At 43.0% G+C, this 26,900-nt stretch overlaps 1 protein-coding gene across 1 annotated transcript in view; it reads left to right on the plus strand.

Moving 5' to 3' along the window:
- The first annotated feature begins 556 nt into the window (after positions 1-556).
- The window catches only part of cdh13 (cadherin 13, H-cadherin (heart)), a 268,654-nt gene continuing 242,310 nt past the window's right edge, over positions 557-26,900 (plus strand). The window contains exon 1 of the mRNA XM_029523215.1: positions 557-626. Within this exon, the coding sequence (XP_029379075.1) occupies positions 582-626 (45 nt within the window). The 5' untranslated portion in view covers positions 557-581. The remainder of the gene's footprint in view (positions 627-26,900) is intronic.

The following is a 26,900-nucleotide window of genomic DNA, read 5'->3' on the forward strand; positions in this document are numbered from 1 at the left end:
AGAGATGATTGTGATAATAAATCACCCTTCAAAACGGGACGGAGCACAGACAGATGCCGGTTGAAGGGCTATAAAGGTGTCTGATGAGAAGAAATGTTGATGAATCCTGTAAACCTGCCGGTCGTTTCCAAACTCCAGACTCCTGTGGGGGGGGGGGGGGAGGTGGCCGTGGAGAAATTGGGAGAACTGATCTTCCACTTAGGTAGACACTTCCTCCCCCTCCTCCTCCTCCTCATCTCCCACCCCTCCCCTCCCTCTCTGTCCTCCTCATAAATCTATTGGTCGTGGTCTCGGCTTCACTATCCAATGCTCTGCTGATCAGACTGCAGTTGTATTTTGGGGGAAGTTGGCAGCTGGCGGCTCACGGCGGAAGGCGTTCCTCTCTCTCTCTCTCTCTCTCTGTGTGTGAGTGTGTGTGTCTCTCTCCGGCGCTCGGACAGTGGAATTATGAGCAGAGCTGACCCAGCCTCTACTATCACCCTGTGTTGATATATTTTTTTTTTTTTTTTTTTTGGGGGGGGGGCTTTTTTTTTTTTTTTTTTTTTTGCGAACCGCAACCAGAGAAAAAATTAAAACCGACCATGGAGATTGGAGTGCGCATCCTCTTGGCTTTCCTCGTCCACCAGGTAAGACAGGAGGAGAAGTGTTTGCATGCGTTGCGTGTGCCTGGATGGAGATTTGGAGACATTTTTCTTTCCCTTGAGATGGAAACAGATCCGAGTCTCTTTCCAGGCATCTCTCCCTAACCCCCCTCCCCTCCTCCCCCTCCTCTCCCCCCCCACCTTTCATTTTTTTGTTTGTGGCTCGACAACTTTGTCCCGAAAATCTAACACACACACAGTTACCTGGGCTGCAGGATCCGTCCGCGCCGTGCCAGGGCAAGTTTATCCCGCTTCTCCCTGCGCGGCGCGCTGCACAGAGTTTTGGAGCGGGAAGGCTCTGGAAATCTGCTACATGCTTGCTCACTTTAGGAATGCATTTCACATTTTGTGAAGAGAAATGTGGAGGAGGGAGGGAGGGGGGGGCGCTGAGAGAGACACAAATCGCGGGGTGTATCTCATGTCTATGTGCAAATCACGGCCCCCCGTCTCCAGTCACATCTATATTCCGCTCAGCCACTAACTTGAGCGTTTCTTTGGGCTTGGTATGCGTGTGCGTGTGAATGTGTGTGTGAGTGAGGGGGAGGCACACAGCCGGATGGATGAGAGGAAGGGAGTCAGACAGACAGAGAGGGAGAAAGGCAGGGAACTAACTTAGCCGTTCTGCTGAGTTATTTGTGTCGTCTCTCTGGGTATTTTCCTCAGTCTATTGCTCTCTGCAGACGTGGACTGCTCAGGATATTTAATAAAGCTTTAATTCCCACAGCGATGGAGTCACTCGGCCGTTTGATCTGACTTTAATATGATGAGAGAGAGAGGTAACATGGAACAGCTGTTTCTGCCAGTCAAGTCTTTTAAATGACTTTTAAGATGGAGGGAGGCTCCACAGCTTGATTTAATGCTGTTTTGTTCTAATCTCTTTGCACTCTTTGAGAACTTAATGGCTTTAATGACATCACTGTATTTATGGAGAGACTCTTCTCTGCTGAAGTGCCCTTGATCAAAGCTCGCCTTGACCTCTAACCTCCTCATGCAGACAGAAACACACATCGTCCCCATATGAAGATGGGCATTAGGTATTCACCCTGCAGTCGCTCTAATGATGGTGGCATTTCTGGTGGCACGCTGCAAAGGTTTAAGCGGCAGCTAATTTTAAAACAACTTAGCTGAGACTATTTCCAAACACGGCAACAATGGGAGAGCCCTGAAGCGTGGCAGGCAAACAGCTCATTTGGGAAACTCTGTTGTTGTGCTGCTTCGAGCCCCCCCCTCCCTCCTCCTCTGGATATACTGAGAAACAGCAGACACCACAGCTCATTTGGTATTTCTTGTTTGACCTGTGTAGGCTTATGGTGCACATTTTCTGCTGTGCGGTATTTATTTTTAATTGGATAAGCCATTGGTTCATTGCCACATTGCGGTTCAATCTTCTCATCAAAAGCAAACATGATGCAGGCTAATGGTGTCCACAAAGAAATGACTCAACTCCCTGTTTTATTGATTCAGAAGTGCCCTCCGTTGCACCACCCACCTCGCGCTCGCACACAGACATGGATTCGGATAGTTTCGATTGACTAGACTCATTCAGTAACTCCTGGAACAGCGTAGTGAAACGTCCTCGTATTTGTCGAGCTGCACTTCTACAGACATTCCCCGCTGTAGCAGTTCAGATCCGTAGCAGATTAGATGTATGGCGGTGGCCGTCCTTTGGCCTGCGCTTCTGGCTGGCTGATTTATAGGCTGACCCAACTCCTCAAGGGGAATCTCTATCCTCTGGCTGTCCCGCTCCAAGCAGTAGCTTTAAATATTATCGCATGTACTCCCCCACGTGAAAATTGTACCCCCGTCTTAACCCTACTTAAGATCACAAGAACATCCAATCTCAGTATATTACAGTGTGCCGTGTGTGTGTGGGTGAGAAACAAGGCGCTCTTTTCATAAATGCTCGGGGAGCCAAGTTCTTTTCCACGATAAGCTGCCATACACACCTACGCTCCTCCCACTGCCTCCCACCTCCCACCTTCTCACCCACGTATGGGCACACACACACACACCGCAACAGCCTCCTTGTTGGCAATAAATCCCTGTTTTCCAAATGAAACGCTAAGCAGTCTCTGCAGGTGGAGCAACGATTCAGAATAAGCACAGCACAGCTGGGAGCTGCAGGTGCAAAGATCCCCCCCCCCCCCCCTCCTTTCTCCTTTCTCACGTTGATTCCTCCCCAATGCCTTTTCTACTTTGTCTTTCTCGTGTGCTTGTTTTTTTGTTTTTCTGCTTCTTGGCTTCTGTTGTTCTGTTTCACATCCTTCCCACCCCGTGAAACTTGTCTTTCACTTTAATTAAAGTGATTTATCCAACCTTAATACCTCATTCATTCCCTCAAAATGCTCAACGCTGGTCTCTCACTTTACCCTCTCTCGGTTTTTATCAGTCGAGGATGTCAGGTAGAAGCTGTTTGAATTCTCTGCCGGCACTCGGGCATGTCTGCAGAAGATTTGCCTCCATGGACATTTGTGAGTGCAGTGACCAAGCGGCTGTTAAAGTTCCTGCTTAAGCTACTGCAGACCACTGAGGGTGACCGACAGAGAGAAAAGGGAGGTCACGGCCTCCAGGAAAAATGTTTATTGTACCAGAGGCGTGAGTTGCCATGGTGTTCTGTTACTCATAGACAGGGCTGACCTTCGTGATGCCATGCAAACACACATATCCATGCCCGACGACTCAGACAGCCACACTTTATCCTTTTATCCTTCTCTGTGACTTCTCTGTCCTTTGCGTCTCACCCCCACTCAGTCCTGGATGCAGTTCATTGATCTCTCGTATTATCAAAAAGAGAGGACGCGGCCATTCCTGCTATGTCAGATCCATTTATTATTCTGCGGTGCAGCAACAGGCGTGAGATATGAATGCACACACCCATACTGAATAGTGGCTCATGCATGCTTTGTTCTGCACCATACCCTTATTATTTCTATCCTTATTCCATTTCTAGGTGCAGTCACTCCTCCAGCAGTGCAGTGTTTTGTCCTTTTTTTTTTTTTTTTTTTTTTTTTTTTTTTTTTTTGCACAGGACAATGAGGGATGCTCAATCTATCTGCTGCTTCTTGTGGTTTCATTTTCATACAGTTGAACTGTTCAGATGGAGCCATGTCATGTACTGGATCCAAGGAATCATTTTGTTTCAATTTCTTGTTTCTCCGCGTGCAATGTTTCCTCTCAGACGTTCAAACTCTCTGTTAGCGAGCGCTGTTCCGCTGATGTGTTTTCTAGAATGGAGACTGGTTGAAGAGCAACAGTATGACAGGCTACAGAAGCTAACGATGACACTAATGAGGAATGCCAGTCATTAAGGCAGGGTGATTTCTTTCTGTCTTTCTTCTGCACCCCTTCCACACACCGTCTTGCCTCTCTTCTCATTTTGCCCTCATCTCCTCGGCTGCTCTCGGGTGTTTCAGCTCCTATAGCCATACTGACAGAATGAAGGCTCAGAGTTTAGCAAAATTGCAGAGAAGTTTGCATGTAATGGTTCAAGTGAAAGCAGCCAATACAATTTCGGCCTTGTTATCTAAACGTAGGCGGCATAGTGGTTAGTGCGGTTGCCCCACAACAAGAAGGCCCCAGGTTCATTTCCCAGGCCTGCAGAGTTTACATGTGTTCCTGTGTTTGCGTGGGTTTCCTCTGTGTACTCTGAATTCCTCTCACCATCCAGAGACATTCATGTTTGTAACTTAAGATGTTACAAACATGCATAAATTGTTCGTAGGTCTGAATGTGAGTGTCTTCTGGACTGGTGACCTGTCCAGGGTTATCCCCCGCCATCACCCAGCTGTGATTCGCTCCAGCAACACCTGCGACCTGAAAACAGATAAGCGGTTTGAAGATGAATGAATGGATGAATGTACCCTGGTGTTACTGTGGTCCTGACAATCAACTGATACTTATGTGTGCTGTTGCCTGTGTGACAACACAGTTAAACACCGTCTGTGATGCCACTGCCTGAGACCATTTATCTCTAAAAGCTCCCTGTACATGAAACACACGTACATGCATGATCATGTGACCAGCACACACACACACATACAAACAAAGTTTTACCACAAATGAAGTGTTACACGCTACAAATATTAGTACACTTTTGCTGCTGCAATGATTTATTTGTTCCTTCTTTAAATGGTATCATCTGATTTTTATTTATTTATTTATTTATTTATTTTTTGATTCATCCACATGTTCCCCTGTGACTGTGGTTGGCAGCAGTGTGCCATTATGGTCTATAAGGTCAAATGCTATCTTAACTCCACTGCAAGAAGGTGTGACCTTTGAGGGAAACAGTCTTCTCTAATCTTCTTTCCCTTGACGTTGCCACTGCACTCTCTTGAGGGAAGGGAGTGAATGAGGAGGATGAAGAGAGAGAGGATGAAGGATGGAGATAGTGAGAGGAGTAATTAAAGTAAATATGTCCCCTTAGCGCTCCATTAGAATTTGCCTGCATTTGATATAAGTGGCCTAATTATGCAAAACGCCAATGGACATTGCGTGGCGTAAACTTAAAATGTTACAAGTGGAGGAAAAAAAAAGAAAGAAAGAAAGAAAGCGAAACCCCCTCGTCTCCTAGACGAGTGGATTAATGGCTTATTTGTGAGTAGTGATGAGTTTTAATGGGTAGAGAAAGCACAGAAGAGACAGTCACACACACACATAGCCACTGTAACTATCTGTGAAGGATGCAGCAGTGCAATGCAACGCTGTCCATCCAGCTGATTGTGCTTTCACCGCAGTTTGTTCTCTTTTTGTGTTCAGACAGGCAGACGGACATACGTGCACATAAAATTGGGGCTGACAGGTCCACATGTCACCACCCAAAACAGAAACCAACATACTGCAATTTCCCAGTCTGGGATACATAAAGTATCTATCTATCTATCATCAAAATCTTTAAGTTTGCGTGTGAGAGGGAAAGAGACATAATTCACACACACCCCTCTGCCTGCTTGTCCTCCTCCATCCACCCCGACAAACACTCTCTGTAACACATTACAGATATTCATGAGCTATTCACCCACTCTGTTTGTCTGTCTCTCTTTCACACTCACAAGTCCTCTCTCTCTCTCTCTCTCTCTCTCTCCTTCTCTTTCTCTCTCTCAAACACACACAAACATGCACTCCCAAGCTCAAGTCTATGTTTGGCAGGAGGCACAAGTTTCTTTTTTCAGTGTGATTGCGATGACTCTTCTCCATAGCCACAAAGTGTGTGAATCCAGCAGCAGCACAGTGGGAGTATTCATGTGAGAGGGCTGGTACTGAGGGCCTCCGATTTCTTCCACAAGAGGAGTTTTGCTGATAATAGTTGCAGGCAATGATATTGTACTGCATTAGCCTCTTGGTGGGCAGCGCCCCATTGTATATGTGATTCCCTTTTTATTTAGTTAAGATAGAGGTGATGCTGGCTGTTCCTGAGTCATGAATTAGAGCTACTTAGCTTAGGTTGCTTAATTGCTATCTTTTCCTCACTGTCTGCATTGTTAATTGTAGCCACAGGGTCCAAAGTGGCTGATGGAGATATCTGCCAGCCAATCCTGATCTATTTATTCGAAATAAATCGGTAGGTAAGATCCCAAATGGCATTTCTCCAGATTGATGGGTCCTGCTATAGCAGCACGCACCTGGCCACTAAGTAGCTAAACCGACGGGTGAGAAGTTATTATGATGGAGACGTTAATCACAAAAAGACACTGATTTGGAGTTCTTGTCTGCATGCTTTGGGTTTTTCCCCTGCCCTTGTATTTACTTTCACTTATCAAACTAAGTGGCGCACTGGGGAGGGAAAATCAAAATACTAGCAGTTATCCATTGTTCCATAATAAATACTTCAGGGTGGCAACACGGCAGTAGGCTTCAACCTGACCTTGCCCCAATTAAGCTTTACATACAAATGATGAACTAAAGACTCAAAGTCTCACCTGCATTCTTGCTTTCTCTCATGTCTTTAGTTGATTGTGTTTTCAGAGTTTAATGTGGTGTGTAAATCTGAGGACATATTGGAAGACTCATCGAAAAGTATGAGATGCACAGCCCGCCATATGCTTACCTTGCACCGCATCCCCTGTGGATTAGTCTACCTTTGGCGTGCTAAAATTGAGCCTTTCTTTGCTTCAATGTGAAGCAAAAAAAGGGAACTCAACTTGCAAAACATCTGCTTCAGTATTCAAAGTTTGAACTTCAGATGTAGTGAGTTTTGCAAACCACCCTGTCTGTTTTGCAAATGTCACCCAAAGGAAATTGTTAAGATAGCATGAAAATGTAAGATGAAAATCTTACTCTGAATCTCTAACTTTATGAAGCCTCTCCCCTCCAGTGTCTGGAGAGACTGTGATAGAAAGGTGTTGATACAGGTACTATATTAAGTCACAGCGTACTGTAAGTGATGCATGTGCATGAATATTTATATCCACATGCCAAATGCTGTGCCTTGAGTTTGCAAAGATAGATAAAAGAAGGATTAGGTGGTGGCAGGGACTAGCATCGCACTGATTAATTTTTGATGCTGTTTTGGCATTATTCCATGTTTACACTTGAGTTGGAAGAGATCTCAAGATGGTTGTTCAAAAATAGCCTTCAGTTCTTTGCCGTTGATGCAGACAAACCTTCGCTGTGGGTATCAAGGAGGCCGAGGATGCTACATGTGGTCCGAGCGCTGATAAAACAAGATGTACCATCACCTTGACTTTAACATCGTATTCAAAGCCCCGATGGAAACGGAGCCTCTGATGTGCCACTTTCCTCCTGGAGTATGTGATGTGATTGTTTGAAGGCATCAGCCCTACTTTCCTATTCTCTCTCAACATGACTCTGGGGTTTTTCACTTCACTCCATGTTCAGCAAGTGTCTTTGAAGTAATCAGATCCCCTTCTGCTGTTAAACGGAACCGATAGCTGAGAAGGTCTTCTTGACTTTTACAAGGAATCACTCCAGCTTACTCACTTTATCTTTTTTTTTTTTTTTCTTTTCTCTGCTCCATGGCATATCTTTCCCCGTTTTTCTTCACACACACTCACTTCCTGTTCTTCAATTCTCCTGTACCCCAATGTGTCTTTTTCTCCTCTCCTTTTACTTGGTAGGTAATTCACACGAGACAGCTCGATGGTGCACATATTAAAATTTCCCCCTATTCTCGCCCATTTTAGCCCCCCCTCCAAAATTCTACAGCCTCAAAAATGATCCCTGCTTCACTGTAGCAGCAGACATTTGTGCGGGGAAATATTTGACATGTGGGAAGGAATATATCTCCGTTTGTGCTCATGCATGCAATACATCCCCTGCTGCCTAGATGGCGACAAATTGCCAGTTTATTTTATTTTTTTTTGAAGGGCTGTCAAGGATAATTGCCACTCTCATCCACTCCGTGTGCAAACTGTGTGTGTGTGTGTGTGTGTGTGTGTTTGTTTGCGTAGGTAGGTGTAGGTGTGTCTGTTCAAGCTTTTATGCCAACTTGTTCCTAGGTAAGAGTGTTTTTCCAAAGGTCCTGTGTAGAGGTAGAGTGGCTGATTAAACCTGTGAACTCGACTACCAAGGAACAGACACAAGGACTCATTTGAAGCGAGCGCACAAAGTGCCATATTTGTGCCTACACAAGGCAGGTCGCTTCAAGGCAATTAGAATAGCTCTTCCCATTTATTGCTTTTGATGTCAGTGTGTGGGGGAATGAGTTTACGCCAACTTTTTTCCTGCCACTGAGGGAGAGTGCTGCCACTTCAGCTGAATTCCCTCAGACACAATTAATGTAGTGCTCTATTCAAAGATGTATCTCATATTAATGCAGCCAAGTCCAAGGCTTTGAGGTAACAAATAAAAGAAAAGATGGGTCAAAAATGTATGTCAGAGAAAAAAACGGTAGGATCTACTTGGATTGGTCAAGACCTTGGTTTCGACAGTTTTGTGTCCTGGTTTTAATATATTTTGCCTGGTTGCTTCCTGAGCACATTCATTTGGGCACTGCTCTAAAGCAATATGTAGGCCACAGAAAGAATGTATGTGGCACTTTCAATGTCTTTCAGCTTTAAATGGACACGCTGTGAAGAGTTGCCTTCTCTCCAAATGAAATCTTTCTCAGCTACAAAGTTACATCTTCCCATTGCTTGTAAGATGTCGACGAAAGGCCTGCGGGAGTGGGTCCTCGTCATTAACAGACCCTGGGCTGCTTCTGCAGGGAGTGAATCACTGCTGCGGTTTTGAAAGACAAATGTGACAGCTTTCGAGATGAGACAGGAATCTCTTTGAGCACACCGTCTTATGTTCCGTCAATACTCCAACTCACACTGACCGCTCTGTTCTCAGGAGCACGCAGGCTATCACGACAACTGAGCTGTTCACTGAGCTGCCAGTTAGTTGTAGGTGTTTACTTGCAGTCATACTCATCTGGGCCCGCTATTTGCTTTATCACCTTTGATATAAAGAGATTCCTCCGAAAGGGGCTCGGGCCGCCTCTGTGAGTTCCTGCTTTGGGTGATCCGTGTGCAGAGCCTGCAGAACTGAAGTACTTAAAACACAGAGTTTAGGGCACAGAGTTTGCACTCCATTTGGATAAGTGCTTGGGTAGGTATTTGCAAGCACACTTAAGGGCTTTTGGTGAAGTTGGTTGTGCTGCTAGCCTTGTGGGGACGCTGAGGCAGCAGTAATGAAAGTAAAGATGAGACTGTGGCTTTGGCTGAGGCCTGGCAAGGTAAAAGCAGTGATTTCCATAGAGACGCTGCATCCACCCACTCACACACGCTGTGAGTAATTCAAACAACTGGAAAAGTTGATGTTTGTCATTCCTTGCGGCATTTACCTCATGAAAGGATTATAGCTTCATGAGTAAAAAAAAAAAAAAAAAAGAAAGTCACCTGACAACAGAGATATTATTAGACTGGTTCACGTCCCTCTCATTATCAGAACTTTACCTCTCTTGTCAGCTACAGGGGGAGTTGTGGACGTGCAATAGGCTTCCTGCTGCAGACGCTCTCTGAGGAGGAGGCTGACTGGATTTGATTTTCATTAGGATTGCATGTCTTCACTGTCACATCCTCTCCCCCCACCTTGCACGCTTTACTGGAGACAATTTTATGCTGTGGTGGCTGCCATACTGACGGCTCGGTTTTTCATGCCGCAGTCGAGTCACGCCGGGTGGCCAGTTATCAGTGCATTCAGCATTACAGGGCCCCCCGTGGGCTGACCTGCTCAAAGAGGGCTTTTGTGCCTTTCCTAGAGTCCCACTAGGAGACATGCACTGCAGCTGTGATGGGACAAACCACCTACAGAATTACAGGAGCTCCAGCCACTCTCGGCCATCACGAGTCAAATGGTTGAACTGCGCAGACCTGATATGCACACATCATCACTCATATACGCTGCAGTAGTGACGGACAATTGAAAGCTGAGATAGCACGAGCTCATGTTTCTGGCCTGCAGAGGCTTTGAAAGATCGATGGGGGATAATTATTTCTAATGGGGAGAAAGGAGGAAGGAGAGTGTCTCTTCCAGCCATAGCTAGAGTGTGTTTACTCAAGGCACCTGGAGTATTTGACTGAGATTTTTTTTTTTTCCCTGTGAATTTAATTAACCACAATGAGTGTACTGACCACTTCCTTTCCTCTGCCATTAAACCTCCCCTCTGTTATTAGAACCACAGTCTCCTGTGTTCCTACAGTATATCTGTGTCTTACATTGTTTTCCTACCTTTCCACAGAGGACTTGGGGTGAAATTAAAAACACTCCAGCCTGCGATTTATGTTATTCTACAATGGCCTTTTCTGTCTCACTTACAGCACACGCAGTCTCTTGTTCTCTGATGTGTCTGAGTGTGTCTCCATTTTTTTCAGAAGCATACACATACATGCAGGCTGTAAAATACAAATAGAGAGTGGGAAGTAAAACTGACCTCACCTGTCCAAATATCTTTTTTCTTCTTATTATTGAACTGTTATTACTGTTATTTTTAAATAGATGTGTGATGGATTGAGGCTGAATCTGTTTTATTTTGAATGCTACTGAAACTTAATCATTTGTATTTGTGTGGTTTTATTTTTTACGCTCACAGTTTATCTGCTCTTCTCAGACTTTTTGCTCACAGGAAACTATGATACAACACAAAACAAAAAATTATTCTTGAATTCTCCAATGATTTACTGTAAACAATAAGACTACAGCATTCAACACTCATACAGACTTTTATTCTGAACAACCACCAAGCAAAACACTTTAGGAAAGAAAATTCATGTGTCAAGTATTTGACCCCAGCAGGTGCTTCTTCATAACTCTCAACATCAAAAACACAGACAATTTATTCTCTCTCCTAGTCTGAATGTGAATAGGCTGCAGCACTTAACTTTGTTCCTATAGTGGGTGGGCAGAAGCTTCTTATGTCTTTTTGTGCTCAAGATGGAAAATGACACGACTTTGTCAAGAAGTGATAATGTCTGCGTGGGAGAGCGTGCATTAAAATGAGATTGCATAGGCTCTGACTTTATGTCCAATTCTCGAAATTCAAACGTCACTGACATAATTTTACCAACATAGTCTTGTCATAAACTTGTGTACAATTTTTTTTTTTTAATCATAGCAGACATTTGAGTGTGATACTTGTGCCGCCAACTCATACTTGATGTCCTTCCTCGCACTAAGAATGATACCAGGAGGAGTTCTGCGGCGAGAAACACCTACTGAAACACCACATGTAGACAATGTGCACTCAACAAAACAACTCTCATTTGTGTATGGATAGTAGAAAGAACTAGCGAATTCGAGGATTAGACAGAGAATTAAATTTTCAATGAAAAACCTTTAAGCAGTGAGGGTTAGGGTTAATTTCTGATCAATACAACGAATGACAGCGAAGAATCTAATAACGCTCTACTACAATGTTCTAGCTGTTTCTAACGGTTACAATACACGCGTGGATTCATACTCCGGAGTGTTGTGATTTGATGTATGTTTCATGCAAATATTTTAGATTTGACTTGCATTCCGTTACTCGTCAGCATCCCTAGTTGAGCATGTGGAAAAGCTACATCTGCGCCAGTTGTGTGCTATTTTGTTTGTCTGTGCGTGCTCATCTGCATCCACTGCCATTTTAATTGCCCCCACCGAGCCCCAACAGGATCCACAGGATTTCGTATCGCATGTATTCAGGTTATACATGACATACATTTGACGTACAAGGTAGAAGACATGTAAATGTACCCATCTTCTCCTCCCTACTGCCCACCTTTGGAGACACGCATATTTTCATGCATGCTTTCATGCATTCAGGCTTCCTTTAAATCCAAACACATACACGCGGCCACACATTCATATCTGTTGGAAGTGTTAACGGGTGCCTTGGCCGTTCTCCAGCAGGACAGCAGCACACAGCTGCGCATATTTTTTCTGTCCAAGAACGACTTTGCTGCCATGTGTCTGTGTATTATATTTCCCTAATTTTATCATTTGTTTTATCTGTTATGTGTTAGTTCTTGAATGTTTGACCAAGCAAGGATGGACTGCATTGCCCTGTTCACCCATGTGTGCTGCAGTTCTCCTGGAACATTGCTCTGTCCCTTATGCAACATTACAGAGGTGGACGAGGTGTGAAAGCTGCTGCTCGTTCAACTCAGTTCGGATTAATTTATCCTGGCACTTGTGTTTGACTTAATCCCTGATACACTGACTTGGAAAGTCAAAAGTCTCCCAAGTCTTCCTTCTCTCCCATCTCCTCATTATGGTTGCAATTTTCTCTGTCCGTCCCTGTTCTCGTTTTTCTCTCCCTCTGCATTTTCGCTCTTGTGACTTAACACAATAACTGAAATATCTTTGTTTCTCCCCTGTTCTGCTGTGGAAAAAGATCAAGAACCTCTGTATTCAGTGCACTAAATTACCAGTCTGTCCAACGCCTCTGCTTCAGCCTCAATGTGGTTAAATTTGCAAAGTGGAAAAGATGAATGAAGAGTGAGGAAAAGGAAAAGCGACTAAGAGAGACTGGATGGTGTGGTAATGATAGCAGAATGGCCGAAAGGGTGAGCCAGGTGCAAAGCAGAAACGGATGGGTAGAGAGGAAAGAGATGGAGGAATTACGGAAGATGGAGCCTCTGTGGCAGCGTTGATGTGTGGACGGTGGGTGGACAGGGTCGCTGAGTTGTAGCTCTGAAATGGGTCCTGACAGAGTCATTTCTCACGTAGAGATTTACCCAGGCTTTTTCAAATGGTGGGAGGACGAGAGTGAATGACCCTTTCCACTTGTCATGAATATTTATTAAGTAAGAGCATTCACAGGCAGCTGTGTAGAATGACAAATCGTGGACTTTAAAGCAACTACCTATATTCTATTCCCATCTCTTTCTTCCCCCATATCACCTGTGACCGGCTCTCACCTGACATATAATCCATTTTTCCGCTGGCTGTTTAATGTATCGGAAATATTTGAAGAGTTCTGATATTGATTAAACATTAAAAAAGGCAACTCATGAGAACGATAACACTTTAATCGTTAACTTTATGTGATAAAGACCTAAAGTTTTGCTGATATATGCCCAGAAAGCGATTCTAACAAATAATTAGAAAGCTACTAGTTGCAAATCAATTTTTGTAGAATATTAAAATACATTTGACCCAGAAATTTCCAATGAAAATGTACAATTTCCTTTATCATTTGTATTTGGAGAAAAGATGTGTATCATAAAGAGTAAAAAAAAAAAAAGTACATTTGTCATAAAAAGATTGATGGATTTGTTGCATAAAGTCTTTGAACAAATGCTGTCAAGGATAAACTTTTAAGTGCTTTGTAACGTTTTCAGATTTGAGTGCCTTTTTGCCGTTCAGTTATAATCGGCTCCTCTTTTAAAAATGAGCACCTAGAAACTACAGGAACGATGTATTACTGGCAGACATGACTACTGTCTACTGGAGAAATGAAAGAACATCTTTTTCCCAGCTAAGCACGTCATCACTTTCTCTTTGCCTGTCTGCTCTGCCAAATCACAGAGCTTCGCTGTAAAATTTGCCCTGATTTGCATAAGTTGGTCTCTTCTTCATATCTGTGGGGAATCCTGTCGGCTTCAAACAAAAAACGAGCTTTGAGAGGTGATTTACATGCACCCAGCAGGAAAAAAGCACCCACTGTCCTCTCAATTATCATTAAGGCCTGATCGATTCGCAACAATTGCACAAATATTGCAAAATAAGTAAATTAACTTTTTTCAAATGAAAAAAATCCTTCATCCAGTCTTACTGTACTTTGTCTTTTTTTTTTTTTTTTGGTATTGCTTTTAACCCTCTCCTTTTGGCCCTGTTTTTTTTCTCCACCAACTGCTAAGGGTGCTATGGGTTTCTTTAAGAGTTAAATCTCTTTGTCTCTACCTTTTCCTACTATTTGGTTCTTGGCAGGCTCCACACAGGCTTTATGAGCGATTTGGCTGAAAGCAGCAGGCAGCAGCTAGCCAACTGAAATTACCAAATCTAACACATCAAGCATGTCCCTCTGCGGCCAGAGAGAAACCTCTGAATGCTGAAGTTAAACTCTCTTGTGCACAAGTTTGATTTACGAATGTTTCCCTCCATCATTATCCCAGTCTCAGTTGCACTCTCCCATGAACCATTGTGTTCTCTAAGCAGGGGTTTTGTGATCATATTACCAGACATGGCTGCAGAGATTTGGAAAGCGATTTGGATTCAGGTTGGATCATCTGTTGGCATACATTAAGCCGGGCCGCTACAGGTTGGCTGAGCGCAGCGCCAGAACCGAGGCGTTGAAGGCAGAGCTTCATAGGAATCGAGAGAAGAAATCCATCCACCTCAATATTGTCATGCTTCCACCGGCGCTGCCGTTTTATTGTTATTTCGTTACATTCATCCATAACAATAATGCCTCAATTTCTCCTTTTTTTTTCTCTCATCAGTGTATTTAGTATATGGAGAGCCATAAAAGCCATTTAATGTGAGCCTGCAGCTCAGGCATAGAAGGAATTAATTGATGATATTTTAGCCAAAGAAGCAGTTGAAGGATAATATGTCTGTCAGACAAAATGCCATCAGCACTAATGTTTCACCCATTAAATGAGACATCTCAAAGGCTGTTATCAAATGGTGGTGATCACTACACTTAAAGAAGAGGTTACGTGTATTGCTCATTCAACTTTCTGGCTTCTGTACATTTCCTGCAGAAGCTACCCGACTTCTTGCTCTATTACTCTCACAAAAATGGAAAAACGGATTCGGAAAAGAGAGGAATGCGTACAGTGGTGTCAGGAACAAATTTTCAATGAAGCAGAGAGTAGAGAAATAACAAATAAAGTGCCTTCTTGTTTTCCATTATTTAATTTTCGCTCTCTTGTATTGCTCGGAGAGTAAATAAGGAAGGATATGAAAACTGACAAACAATAAACAGGCGTGTGTATGGGTTTGTAAGGGAGCGCGTGGGTTCCCATTTCCTTATATTTTTGTTGGCTTTGCACATGGTTGTGTGTGCTATTTTGGTGTAGAGGAGAGCGCAGAAAGAGAATGGTTCGAGGCAATCTTTTTCTGTCCTGCTGGATCTCTCTCAGGGTGCAGAGATTGGGCTTTGTAGTTGTGATTGGAGGGAATTAAGGCCTGCCTTTGGTAGCTGGCAAGACAACAGAAGCAGACAATTGGGAAACAGGTTGAGCCCTTGGCTGGTGTGTGTGTGCGCGAGCAGTAAGAGAAAGATTAACTCGGAGCATCACACATCATTCAGCAGCTCCTCCAGGCTGCCCTCTTCCTCTCACCTTGGCCCTCAGCAGACGGTTCACCGTATCACACGATACTGTATCATATAATGTCTAAATAGTAGTTGCTGTTCACATTAAGCTGAGTTTGTATGTATGCATGGTTGGGTTAATTGGTGACTCTTAGTTGCCTGCAGGTGTGAGTAGGAGGGTTAATGGTTGTTTGTCTGTGTACAGTATATGTGGGTCCTTTGATAGACTAGCGACATGGTGACCCTATCCCCCCACACTATTATTTTTTTTTGTTATAGTTATGAAAATGCTGTTATTGACCATGAAAACCCCTCAAAATAATAGAGATTAATTAAAGAAAAACATTTAAAAGATGTATTAACTCAGATTTTGTTAAATCAACTAGTACCAGTGACCTTTCTTACCACACAGCATCTGCAGTGTGAATAATTCGATAGTAAATAGCACAAGCAAGTATTTGGTGAAGTCCCCTCCACCTGTTAAGTGGACTGAGTAGTGAACACATGTTGCTCGGATTGTCATTGCACACAATGAGAGGATGCTTTTAAGTGTGATAGCTCATTTTGCGGTGGGTGAAATGCCAGTTTTCTGCCAGACTGGCTCCTAAATGCAAGAGGTAGATGCTTTTTTTTTCTGGCTAATGTCACGATAAATCAAGTTGCAATTTGTGTTTTAAGTCAGACAAGACGAGCAATTCAAGGACATGATGTTATGTTCCGGGAAATCGTTCTTCCATTTTTCCACCACTCCCTCACGTTTACAGACTAAACAAGCAGTCTTCTGAAAAAAAAAAAAAAAAAAAAACAAAAAAAAAAAAAGGGAGCCAGATGAATAGTAGAGTAAACTCATTGTCCCCTAAGGGAAATTTGTCTTGGGCATAGTGCTACCTTTCATTGCTTCACAAAAACAGATAAAGACACCATCAATCAATCATGACAACACATAATAGTCTTTATTCTGAAGTTCTAGGTGGTTCAAAGACAAGATAGACGAAAGTGTTCTTGGGGTTTCAGTGATGAGACAATAACAAGCAGCACAGTTCAAATGGAAAGCATTATCACTGACGGCGGTGCTGCTTGTTGTGTTTTTTCTTCTTCTATGGATTTCAATTTTCACTCTGCTCTATCCATATCAGGTTATGCCTGAAATGGCACAGCTGTACAACATACAGCTGTGCCAACTGACAAATCCAATTAAGTCAGACAAGTTTAATATGACGTGGAAAGTCCTTTTTATTTATTTGGGGTTTTTTGGAGGTGAGAGATTAAAGTTGCAGGATGTGTTGATGCTCCCCGTCCAGCCCATCCGCTTCATATTGTTCTTCTTGCACCGAGTTTTATCACAACAAGACGTGCTGTCTGATAGCAGGCCATGCCACTGGGAATAACAAATCACACTTGTTTTACAGCAGCAGCCACGAGACTGAGGCAGATAGTGGAAGGAGGAGGGTTGAAGGAGCTTTCAGAGGGTGGGAAATAATGAGTCACAGAAGGGAACGGGTCAGAAAACCAGAACAAAGCTTTGGTTTGGCATGCACGCGTCTTCATGCTAGTTTGTCTATCTGTGTCTGCAGAGCGCCCTAAATGACCAGGCAATCAATGTTTTGTCTCAGCGCCGCCCTTTGTCAGCCAGGACGCATTTTGATTTGTACAATGCTGTATGTTCATTTTCATTGAGCAGCTTGACTTTTGTGTTTTGGCTATTTTTTATTTTATTTTTTGCGACTGCATGCTGTCAGATTTAAACACATTGCTGGTGGAGCGAAATCCAGCTTGTGAAGACACCGACTAACAGGAAGGGAGACAGAGTAAAGCCTGAGGCACTGACGGTCCCAGGAGAGGTGATGCACAGGCATCTATTGAATGTGTGTGTGTCTTTCTATGCCTTCGTGTTTGTGTGGTCCCCTTGAGGGCGGCAACGGGGGGGCAGTGAAGTGCTACTGATCATCAACCCCCAGGCCAGTCACTTGAGACTGACTCTCAACTTATGGAAATTACAGATAAACATACAAGAAAACACACACACACACACACACACTTGGATTCTCTGAGAGGTGATAAGGTACACGAGCAGCATGTGGAGGAGTAATAGGTGACAGGAAGACCTCCCAATGCCGTAGTGTAATGTTTCCATATCCCTCTGGAATTTCTTATTCTGTCATTGTCTCTTTCTTTTAAAATGTTAAATGAGGGGAGGAAAGTATGGATGAGAGGAACAAAAAACAACTTGATGTGGATCGAAGGAAAGAGCAACTGTAAGGGTTGGGCGGGTGTGTGTGTGCGGGAAGTTGGGATGATTAAAAACCTCGGAGAATGACCTGGCATGAAAAATAAGAGACAAGCCGATAGGACGTGAAATAATGTGGAAAAGTTTAGGCAGCTGCAGAGTTCAACTGGCAGTCTCACTTTAAGCGACAGAAAGAAGAATAAAATGAGATGGAAAATCACGAAAGAAGAATGGCGATATGAAAAGCAGAAAGGCAGTGGGAGGCGAATAATAAATATATGAAAGAGAATATTTTGGATAGTGGTAAGGCACACAACTCATTAAATCATCCACATATCACCTTCCAGTGATATTTGGAAAATCACAACGGCAATAAAACAAGCGACACATGCAAGGGAGATAACGAGAGCGGTGTAATGTAGGAATGTGTGTAATAAAGGAAAGGAAGAAAACAACAGCAGAACATCTGCTGATCAGATTAAAAGGGAATTAAAACAAAATGACTACGCTGCATCAGAGATGATGACAGCCGAGCACGAAATGATGACAAATAACTTATACTTAGGTTTTATCTAATAAAACAACCGTCCGTCATTCCCACCTCCCCTGTTCATTATCTCTGTTTTTTCAGTTTCATTTTTCACCGCCCCATTTTATCACCATCCCTCCATTATAGCTAATATTTTCCCCAAGAGGTCCCCCCCGATGGCAAAGCCTGGCGATCATTTTCTTCCTCTTCACTAGCCCTCGGAGACGATGAGAGTACATGAGCCTGTTGGAGTTCTCCTGAGTGCGCGGGCAGGCAGAGAATTACAGCAGGAGTGGAATGAACCTCTCTGCCCGGGACAGATTCGGGAGCCTCACATCGTCATACCGCTAACATTTATCACCCCCTCCTACTGGCCGCTTCAACCAACCCCAACTGAGCCGGTCCGCGGCTTCAGCTGTGCTCTTTACAGTCACTAATATCAGCATTTGCACACATCTATAGTCAGACTACATATGTATTTAACGATGCAAGAGTGTTTTGCCTTGCAAGTATTTATGTATTTATTTTTTAAAATGTGATTGGAATAAGAGCTGCATCAGGCACCACTGTTGAACGTCAAAGAGCTGCCGGTTGCAGAAAGAATACCCAGAGACGCTAAAGACGGTAATCACACATAAATATCTCCATTACTGTGATGCATTGGCAGAGCCACTGTTTCTTCTTCAGGGACATTAACATGTGAAACATTGGCTTTGCACCAACAACTTCTAGTAGAGACTGCAGGATGTGTGCTTGAGCAGATTAAAAATAGACAGTTGCCTTTTTCTTTTTTGTTTGTTTTTATCAAAAAGCTTTTTAAGAAAGTGCTTTCTGATTTGTCACAGTTAGCATGTGGGGCTGGATTCTGCAATGCACGCTGACCCATAAATGACCAACGCTTTTCAGTGTACTTTTTAGTTTAGTCTAGCTTGTGGAGGATTTTTGTGTTGAATTAATTCATTCCCTTAATTATTCTGAGGACTTTAAAGGCCTGTATGATCTTTGTTAAAGAAACAAGTTGAAAAGGATGCAGCATCACAGTTCCTAAACAAAGCTTTAGGGCTCTTTGGCATGCTGCAGCTCTGTAAAAGCTGATGTCAGTTGGCCGAACGCTTTGGTTCAGACTGCTATATCTCAAGTTCAAGGCTAATTAGAAATGTTACCATGCTGCGGCCTCACAGAGAGGGCAGCATGTTACAGTGGCTGTGGATTGGTTGCTTGTGTTATATATCGACGGGATAAATAAGTATAGTGCAACTGTGTGAGTATAAAATGAGAAAACCGTATTTTTGTCATTTCACTCTGGTAGTACAATTTTAGCTGTATTCAGGGTCTTGGCCCAAACCATCCTAATCTTTCCCAAGGCCTTAAGATGTTGATAAATTGCCTTCAACTTCATCACTATCCACACAACTGTTGGTCTTGACACTTGACTTGAAGGCTCAGTTCCCCTGAACTGACCAAAGAAATACTAATTATTGTCCTCGCTTCGTGGCATGGCATTTTTATCTTTTTTGACAAAACCTCCCTTTTGCTCTCCTCCCCTCTCTGTCTGTGGCCTCACCTCACAGTCACATCAACAGTGCAGGAAACCGTGCTCGCTCTCTCTCTCTCTCTCTCTTAAATGGATTAACGCTCTGATGGAAGTGGCTGGTCTTGGCGTGGGTGAGTGAGAGGCGTGTGACTGATGGAATTAACCATCACAACGATGGGGTGAGAGGGCTTGAATGTGGGTGTTGAGCAGTGACTGATGGAACGGTGCGTCGCTTCAAGGAATGAATGGATGAGAAAATGTGATTGATATGGCAAACACTTGGCGTCAAGGCTGAAAATAATGGCAATGTGAGAGACGGCGGGACAAAGTGCTCACCGCAGGGGTCAAAGGGAAGAAGTAAAGAAAAAAAAAAAAGGGGGAAGGTTTGGGGTTGGAGAAGTGGGTAAAAGGTAAGTAAAGAAGAAAGTTGCACGAAGTGAGGAAAGATCAAGAATGAGGACTGAGATGGGGCTGTAAAAAGGGCATTGAGAGAAAAAGGGAAAAGGAGATTGAAAGTTAAGGAAAGAATGGCATAGTTAAAAGGAAAAGGAAGGCAATAAGCAGGCGATGGAAGCGCTGCAGGTTTAGAGGACGTTTGTATGCAGTGTTTGGGTTGATTTGGAGAGGGAGGCCACAGCAGCATGTGATGGATAACAGCACAGTGTGCAGCCAGGGCACTTTGATGCAGATGATTTGGATTGCACACTGGATGGATGGATTCTTCTGTTCATTTAGATGGATGGAAATGCTGGTCTCATAGCCGTGAATGACAGCAGGAATAAATATCTTAGAATGCACACAGAAAGACAAGTTGCCCACATTTTTTTTTTAAACTGATAAATATTTTGCCCCAGCTTTATTGAGATATTGCTTTTATTTTTTCTCTCTCATCTTCACACCTTGAGGGTCTTAGTTTTGTGTATGCATCTAGTTTGGTTTGAGTGAAACAGACAAGCTGAATTGAACTAACAGGGTGCATTAGCTGTGACTGGCAGATGAATACTCTGCCTGTTTGTGATGAAAACGCAGGCTAACGCAGGCTAACACAGTATGCTATCGTTTCCCTCCATGTTTGTGTTTTTCTCAGCAGCAGCAGCAGATTTTGTGTTTTTTAGCCACTACAAACTGCAGCAGGAATGAGATTAAAGCTGCTGCTGGGAAATTCTCTCCAGATAGCTTGCATTTCACTCAACAGACTTTATTGTCCCTGCGAAGATATAATCCCAGAGCACATCGGCAAACATGTGCACGCTCGAATGCACGCCTCGGTGCATGTACGCGTGCACGCCCACCACCCACAAACATAAACCCCCTTACATCCCTAACTGAGTAAACTCCAGCTGTCCTTATCTGTCTTCCTGTTGCTTGTTTAGATTTCAGCTGGCAGACAATGGCTTGATGCTGCTCTGCTCTGTTGGGGTGTTTAAGTCCCGTATCTCACATGCCTAACCTCGGGGTATACTTCAACTCAATTTCACACTTGCCAGCTGCTAGAATGTCCTAATTCAATTTACCCTGTTTAAGGAAGCGAAGGCTTGCTCTCTGGGGAAAGTTTAGAGCTCACAAGGAATGGTCTCGTCAGCTGCACAGCTCACTGAGTAGATAGCTCGTCCCTTTAAGTTGAAGGTAGTCCACTTGAAAGCCAATATGATTCAGTAATTGCATCCACAGCAGCCACGCTATTTTCAGTGCATGAGATAGTATCTGAATCAGAATAAATCAGCCCACACTGCAGTTGATCCCTTTTTAATGCACCACTATGCAGTAACGTGTAATCATAAACAAGTAACAGCTAAGCAGTTGTTGTGCACAGCAGTGAAACATCACCGTGAACGTCATATTTCATTGGGACTATATCTTCAGTGGGCAGCGCGGCAGAGTAGTGGATTGCTGTTGCCTCCCCGGCCTGAGGCCTTTCTGTGTGGAGTTTGCATGTTCCTGCCCGTGTCTGCGTGGGTTTCCTCCCACCGTCCAAACATCATGTTTGGGTTAACTGGTGACTCTAAATTGTCCGTAGGTCTGAGTTTCTGTGTGTTGGCCCTGTGATGGACTGGGGACCTGTTTAGGGTGCAGCCCGCCTTCTCCCAATGTGAGCTGGGAATGTCTCCAACACCCACCACGACCCGGTCGTGGATAAGCAGTAGAAGATGAATGAATACATCTTCAGTGTAAGCCATGTCTGTGGATAATTCACGTGGAAATTTTAATTCTTTTGAATTGTTTCAGCACCACATAAAATAGTCCCAAATAACTGTTACATCAGGGATGCGGTATCAGGGGTGTTTTTTTTTTTTTTTGAAGGTTGATTTGCAGCCTGTCCCATGAATAATCCATCAGTTGAAATTCATGAATTGGAAATATCTTTACAGATCCAACGACAAGCAATTGGAAGTATTGCCTTAACCAAATGTGTGCTTACGAGTCAGTCAGCAGCGGTCAATCACTTCAGTTTTCCAAAGTTTTTTATTGTTCTTAATTACAGTGCACAATTTGCTGAAGGTTAATCAGAAAAATATCAGCGAGCCCTGACACTTTAAGTACATAGTCTGTTCCTGGACGCAGAAGTTGAATCTGTTGCATAAGAATTAGATTGGTAAAGCTTATCGGGAGTGATGTAGTTCCCTTTGGCAAGGACTCCCTTGTAGACTCAGCTATTGACTAATGACATATTTTATGTTGTTGGATAAAAAGTGAGAATATATTGAGTTTAACCACAGACCTCATTTCAGTTATCTGAAAATTCATTAATTTGAATTTTGTTTGTTTATGACAATGATAACTTCTTGAAGAAATTCTTATTAACTGGGTTTTTTCGTGGCTTTAAGATCCTTACTTGGAATTAGCCAGCGTGACCTCACGGCAGGTCAGCTGTTGGCGGCGGTGTTTCTGCACAGCTTAGTGTTTGACTTGCCAGGTGTAATGTGGTTGGTGATAATGGCACTAATTATGATTCCGAAGTGTGCCAGTAAGTCACCAGAGTGTGAAAGCGGAGATTAGATTGAATTGAATCTTTCTTCTGTCCTTTGATTCTTCACTCGCATATCGCAGGTTTTTTTTTCAGTGGAAAAACAGCACAATGTTAATATTGCTTTGGATGATTTGTAGGGAAAGATATCATTGTTGGCTTCAAGCATGCTGAATCTGAATATTTTACTCCTGGATGCAAAATGGATTTAGACAGATTTAATAGAATGAAATCTATTGACTGGGCATTTTAATATTTCGATTCTAAAAGGCAGGGAGATCATGTGTCCTATTTATTACTCCAGGATTTGCAATACAAGAATTCTCAAAGTGAATTTATGTTGTAAACTACACCTTGATAAGCCAAATGTCAGGGACCTTGTCCTTTTTCAACCTGTGTGAGGCCCCATCATGAAGAATCTTGGCGTTTGCATCAACTGACTTCTTGTTGACGGATTTTGTTGATTATTGGATCAGCTTGGCAACAAACTATCCAGAGAGGAACATATACATATGTATTTTGTATTTTAACTTGATTTATACTTTCTGGCTTTAATAATAATTAGGAAAATTGGTATTGAGACAGAACCTTTGTTTATATATGAACTGCTTTTTGCAGCAGTTCAGTGAATGTCTGGCTGTCGTATTGCAGTTTGGTTCATTTTGTGAAATCAGGCCATATAATATACTTTACTGTTGCTAGCCTCAGAAACATGACTCAGTTACAGATCCTGTAGTATGCTTTGGAGCGGTGCCCTAGGCGTACCCAACAACTGAAGCAAACACTTGCCAAACATTTTGACTGTGTTGAAACAGACATTTTCATTTCAATCTGAGGATTGACTGAGTTGAATCAGCCCTACAGTAACCTTGGCCTCTCAGCCGTGCACTACAACATGGATTACATTCTGAGGCGCAGCGTGCAGGTGCTGGGTCAACACTCAAATCTCCCTGCCAGAAAGACATTTGTCTTACTGGGAGCCACTGGTATACTCTGACATTTCCTCAGTGACAAGAAGCCAAACCAACATGTCATTGGCTCCTGATGTCTCCCTCTCCTTCTGCCCGTCCATTGTGGACGTGTCGACTGCTTCACTCAGGAAAGCGGGTGTTGGCAGGATGGGGACAGGTTCACAAATGCTTGTGCTCTCTCAATGAAAGCAGATGTTCTCAGTCTACAATCAAATGCACACACACACATTCACACATTCGCACATAAACAAACACACACACTGTGGCAATCCAGTGTCTGGGGAGTTTGCCCAGAGCTCTGTTGTCTGTCACTCGTTATCAGCTAAAAACAGGTAGGGTAAACTATTTAGTCTGGAGCGTCTTCAAGGGTTTTAACGCCAAGGTTTTGTTCGTAGGTCTTGTTTCAACCTTTTTGTGTGAAGCTGGACTGATTCAGCTGAGACTAGTGTAGATTTAAGCTCAGCTGAGTCTTACTTTTGTTTTAACTGCTGAAAAATGATGCTGGACATATTTGTGAATCTCCGAGGATTCAGTGAATTTGCCATTAAATGGAGTTAATGTTGCGTTTGCATTTTGTTAGAGTTGCCTTTTCATTCCCAAAAAAAAAAAAAGAGAAGCTTAAGTACCTGGAAAACTGAAAGGTTTTGGCTTTGAGAGCTTGCGATCCACTGACCGTAAAACTTCCCTTTCCGTTTTTCAGTGTTTCACAGACATGATGCATATTTCCATTGTGATGGGGAGAAGTCTGATGCATCATCATGTATCACTGAACACACCTTACCATTTCCATATTAATGCAGAGCCATATGTCTTGGGATGATTTTAATATAAGATCTGCATATCAACAGCTCATTTACTAAGAGTTGTTGAATGCATTATAAGTTAAGTGGGTAAGGATGACTTCATGATTTAAAGCACAGATGCAATAAAGAGCTGATGGGACAAAAAAAAAAAAAGATTTAATTAAATACAGGGTCAGAATACCTTTACACTGAGGGCAGTCTGAGCCTCTTTCACCGTCATAATTCTTTGACTGTAGTTCAATTACTCTAGTAAATCTTTCTTTTCTTTTTTTTTTGAATTAGCTTTCTAAATCAGGCAGAAGCTCATCACACATCCGTTATTATTATAACACTTTAAAATGTGAGATATGACCCTCCGTTAATGTGTGACTGTGTAACAGAGCGAGTTTGTGAAAGAAAAAGGCGTGTGTGTGTGTGTGTGTGTGTGTGTGTGTGTGTGTGTGTGTGTGTACATGTGGGCGCGCCTGATGGATTTTCAATTTCATTTCCTATGTACACGCTCCTTCCACCAGGGCAGTAGATGAGATTGAGCCTTTACCGCCGGTTGTGAAATTGGGCCGGTCCTGCCGGACTCACAGCTCCATTTAAATGCATTAAAGCAGAGAGAAAGTGGCTCGTACATCAAGGGTTTTGACATGTGGCAGTGTCACATGCTTGACATTCGAGGATCTCAGGAACATCCATTAACAGCTGCTACATACATGAGGCAGCTGATGACTTGGTCAAGCCTCAGGTTAACACCTGTGTGGCTAACTGCGCGTTTAATTGTTAACAAGTGACTGACTTTCTCGTCCATAACTTCAGAGAAACTGTGCGACGGACTGGTATCGATTTTTATCACTTGACAAGCGCCTGGGGTCTTGAATTAGCTATTACTAGCTCCTGTCACAGGTGCTGTCAAAATGGGGCCGTCAAGTTGATACGGGTGACAAGTAGTTGCAGTGATGGCTTGGCAGGGTTTGGTGTTAATGGTGGTAAGATGTTCGGCGCATCGGGTTCCTGCTGCATGAGCTATGAATATAGTATGTGGAAGGTGTTTGTCAAGCAGAGAGGGGAGACACGATTAGTGGGTGGCATCTGGCTGTGAAATTGAAATTGAGTCAGGAATACGAGTGATCATGATCATGCAGAGGAGGTTCGAGCTTAGGTTAGAATGGTTGCTTCTAATTCAAGCAAAAAAAAAAAAATAAAAAAAAATGTAGTAAAAAACATTAGATCAAGTGCAGCGTACAGACCAGGCTGTACGTTTATTTACATATAGTGCAGCTAGACTGCTTGATATGCACAGTAAAATGAAATAGAGCCAGAAAAACAACAGAACCTGTCCATTTCAGGAGTAAGGCGCCTCAGTGAATGAAGGCATACATGCCGAATCTCTTCCAAGATGACATGACCACATATTGGAGCATGAACAACATGGAGAAAGGAGGGAGGGTGTGTGTGTATGTGTGTGTGAGGGAGAAAAAATAGAGAGATGGACAGCAAGAAATTTGTTCAACTGGAATTTACCTTCGGGCACAAATGAAGAGTTGATAAGAAGATGAACTCCAAAAAATTCCAAAACACAGAAGCCTTGTCTCATTTGGCAAACTTGTTGTAACCGTGGTTGGTTGAAACAGGCAGCTAAGGGGATTTTCTCAGAGTTCTTTTCAATTGGTTTTTATGTGTGACCTTGAACATGAAAGCCAACATCCCTCAGGGCAGAATGCAAAAGAGTCTTAGAGATTGTCAAAGAGTGTTTCTTGGTGTTTCCACAGATTTGAAGGAGGTATTGGAGTTTCCATGTAGTGCAGTTTAGGCAGTACTGCAGATGGAACTGCACACACTCTGTGCATTTTTATCTGATGATGTAGAAAACAACTACAAATGCAAGATCAGGCGGATGTGCAGCATTGAAATCGGGAAAGAAAGAGACCAAAAGCCTGACTGCAGTAGAATTTTTATATTGGTTTGGAAAAATCTTTGTAAGTAGATGAAACTTTTAGCCAAAACTCATAACTTCTGCTATATCCCTTCTCTTCATCTCATCTTTCTTTTTTTGTGTGTTTTGTTTATTTTATATTCTGACACGTACGAAGGTAAATCGTGGTTTGGGCCATCTAAGCTACTTCATTCTATCTTGACCTCTCTCATCTGAAGTACAGCAGGTCCCTGGATGGTTGTTGTTTTTGTTTGTGCACCATTCTAACTATAAAACTAGAGAGTTTTGAGTCTGAAAACAGAAAGAGATCAGCAGCACCATCGGAAACCATCAAGCCAGCCCATCTGGCACTGACAATCATACAATAGACAAATTCATGGAGGCCCCCCCTGCCCATCCTGATGATTGATGTACACTGAAGATCCTGACCTGGATGTCAACATTTTATGCACTCCATACTGTCGTATGTTGACTTGTTGAATTGTATGATGACTAATATTCACAGGTGTACCAGATAGAGCCCCTCAACGATTGTGCGTATTAAAAACCAGCAAGTTCAACATATTTTCTGTTTGGCCACAACAGAACGAGAGCTCCTTTGTTCTTAAGAGCTTTGGTCAGATAAA

Source organism: Echeneis naucrates, chromosome 16 (genome assembly GCF_900963305.1).
Source record: "Echeneis naucrates chromosome 16, fEcheNa1.1, whole genome shotgun sequence".
Lineage (NCBI taxonomy): Eukaryota > Metazoa > Chordata > Actinopteri > Carangiformes > Echeneidae > Echeneis > Echeneis naucrates.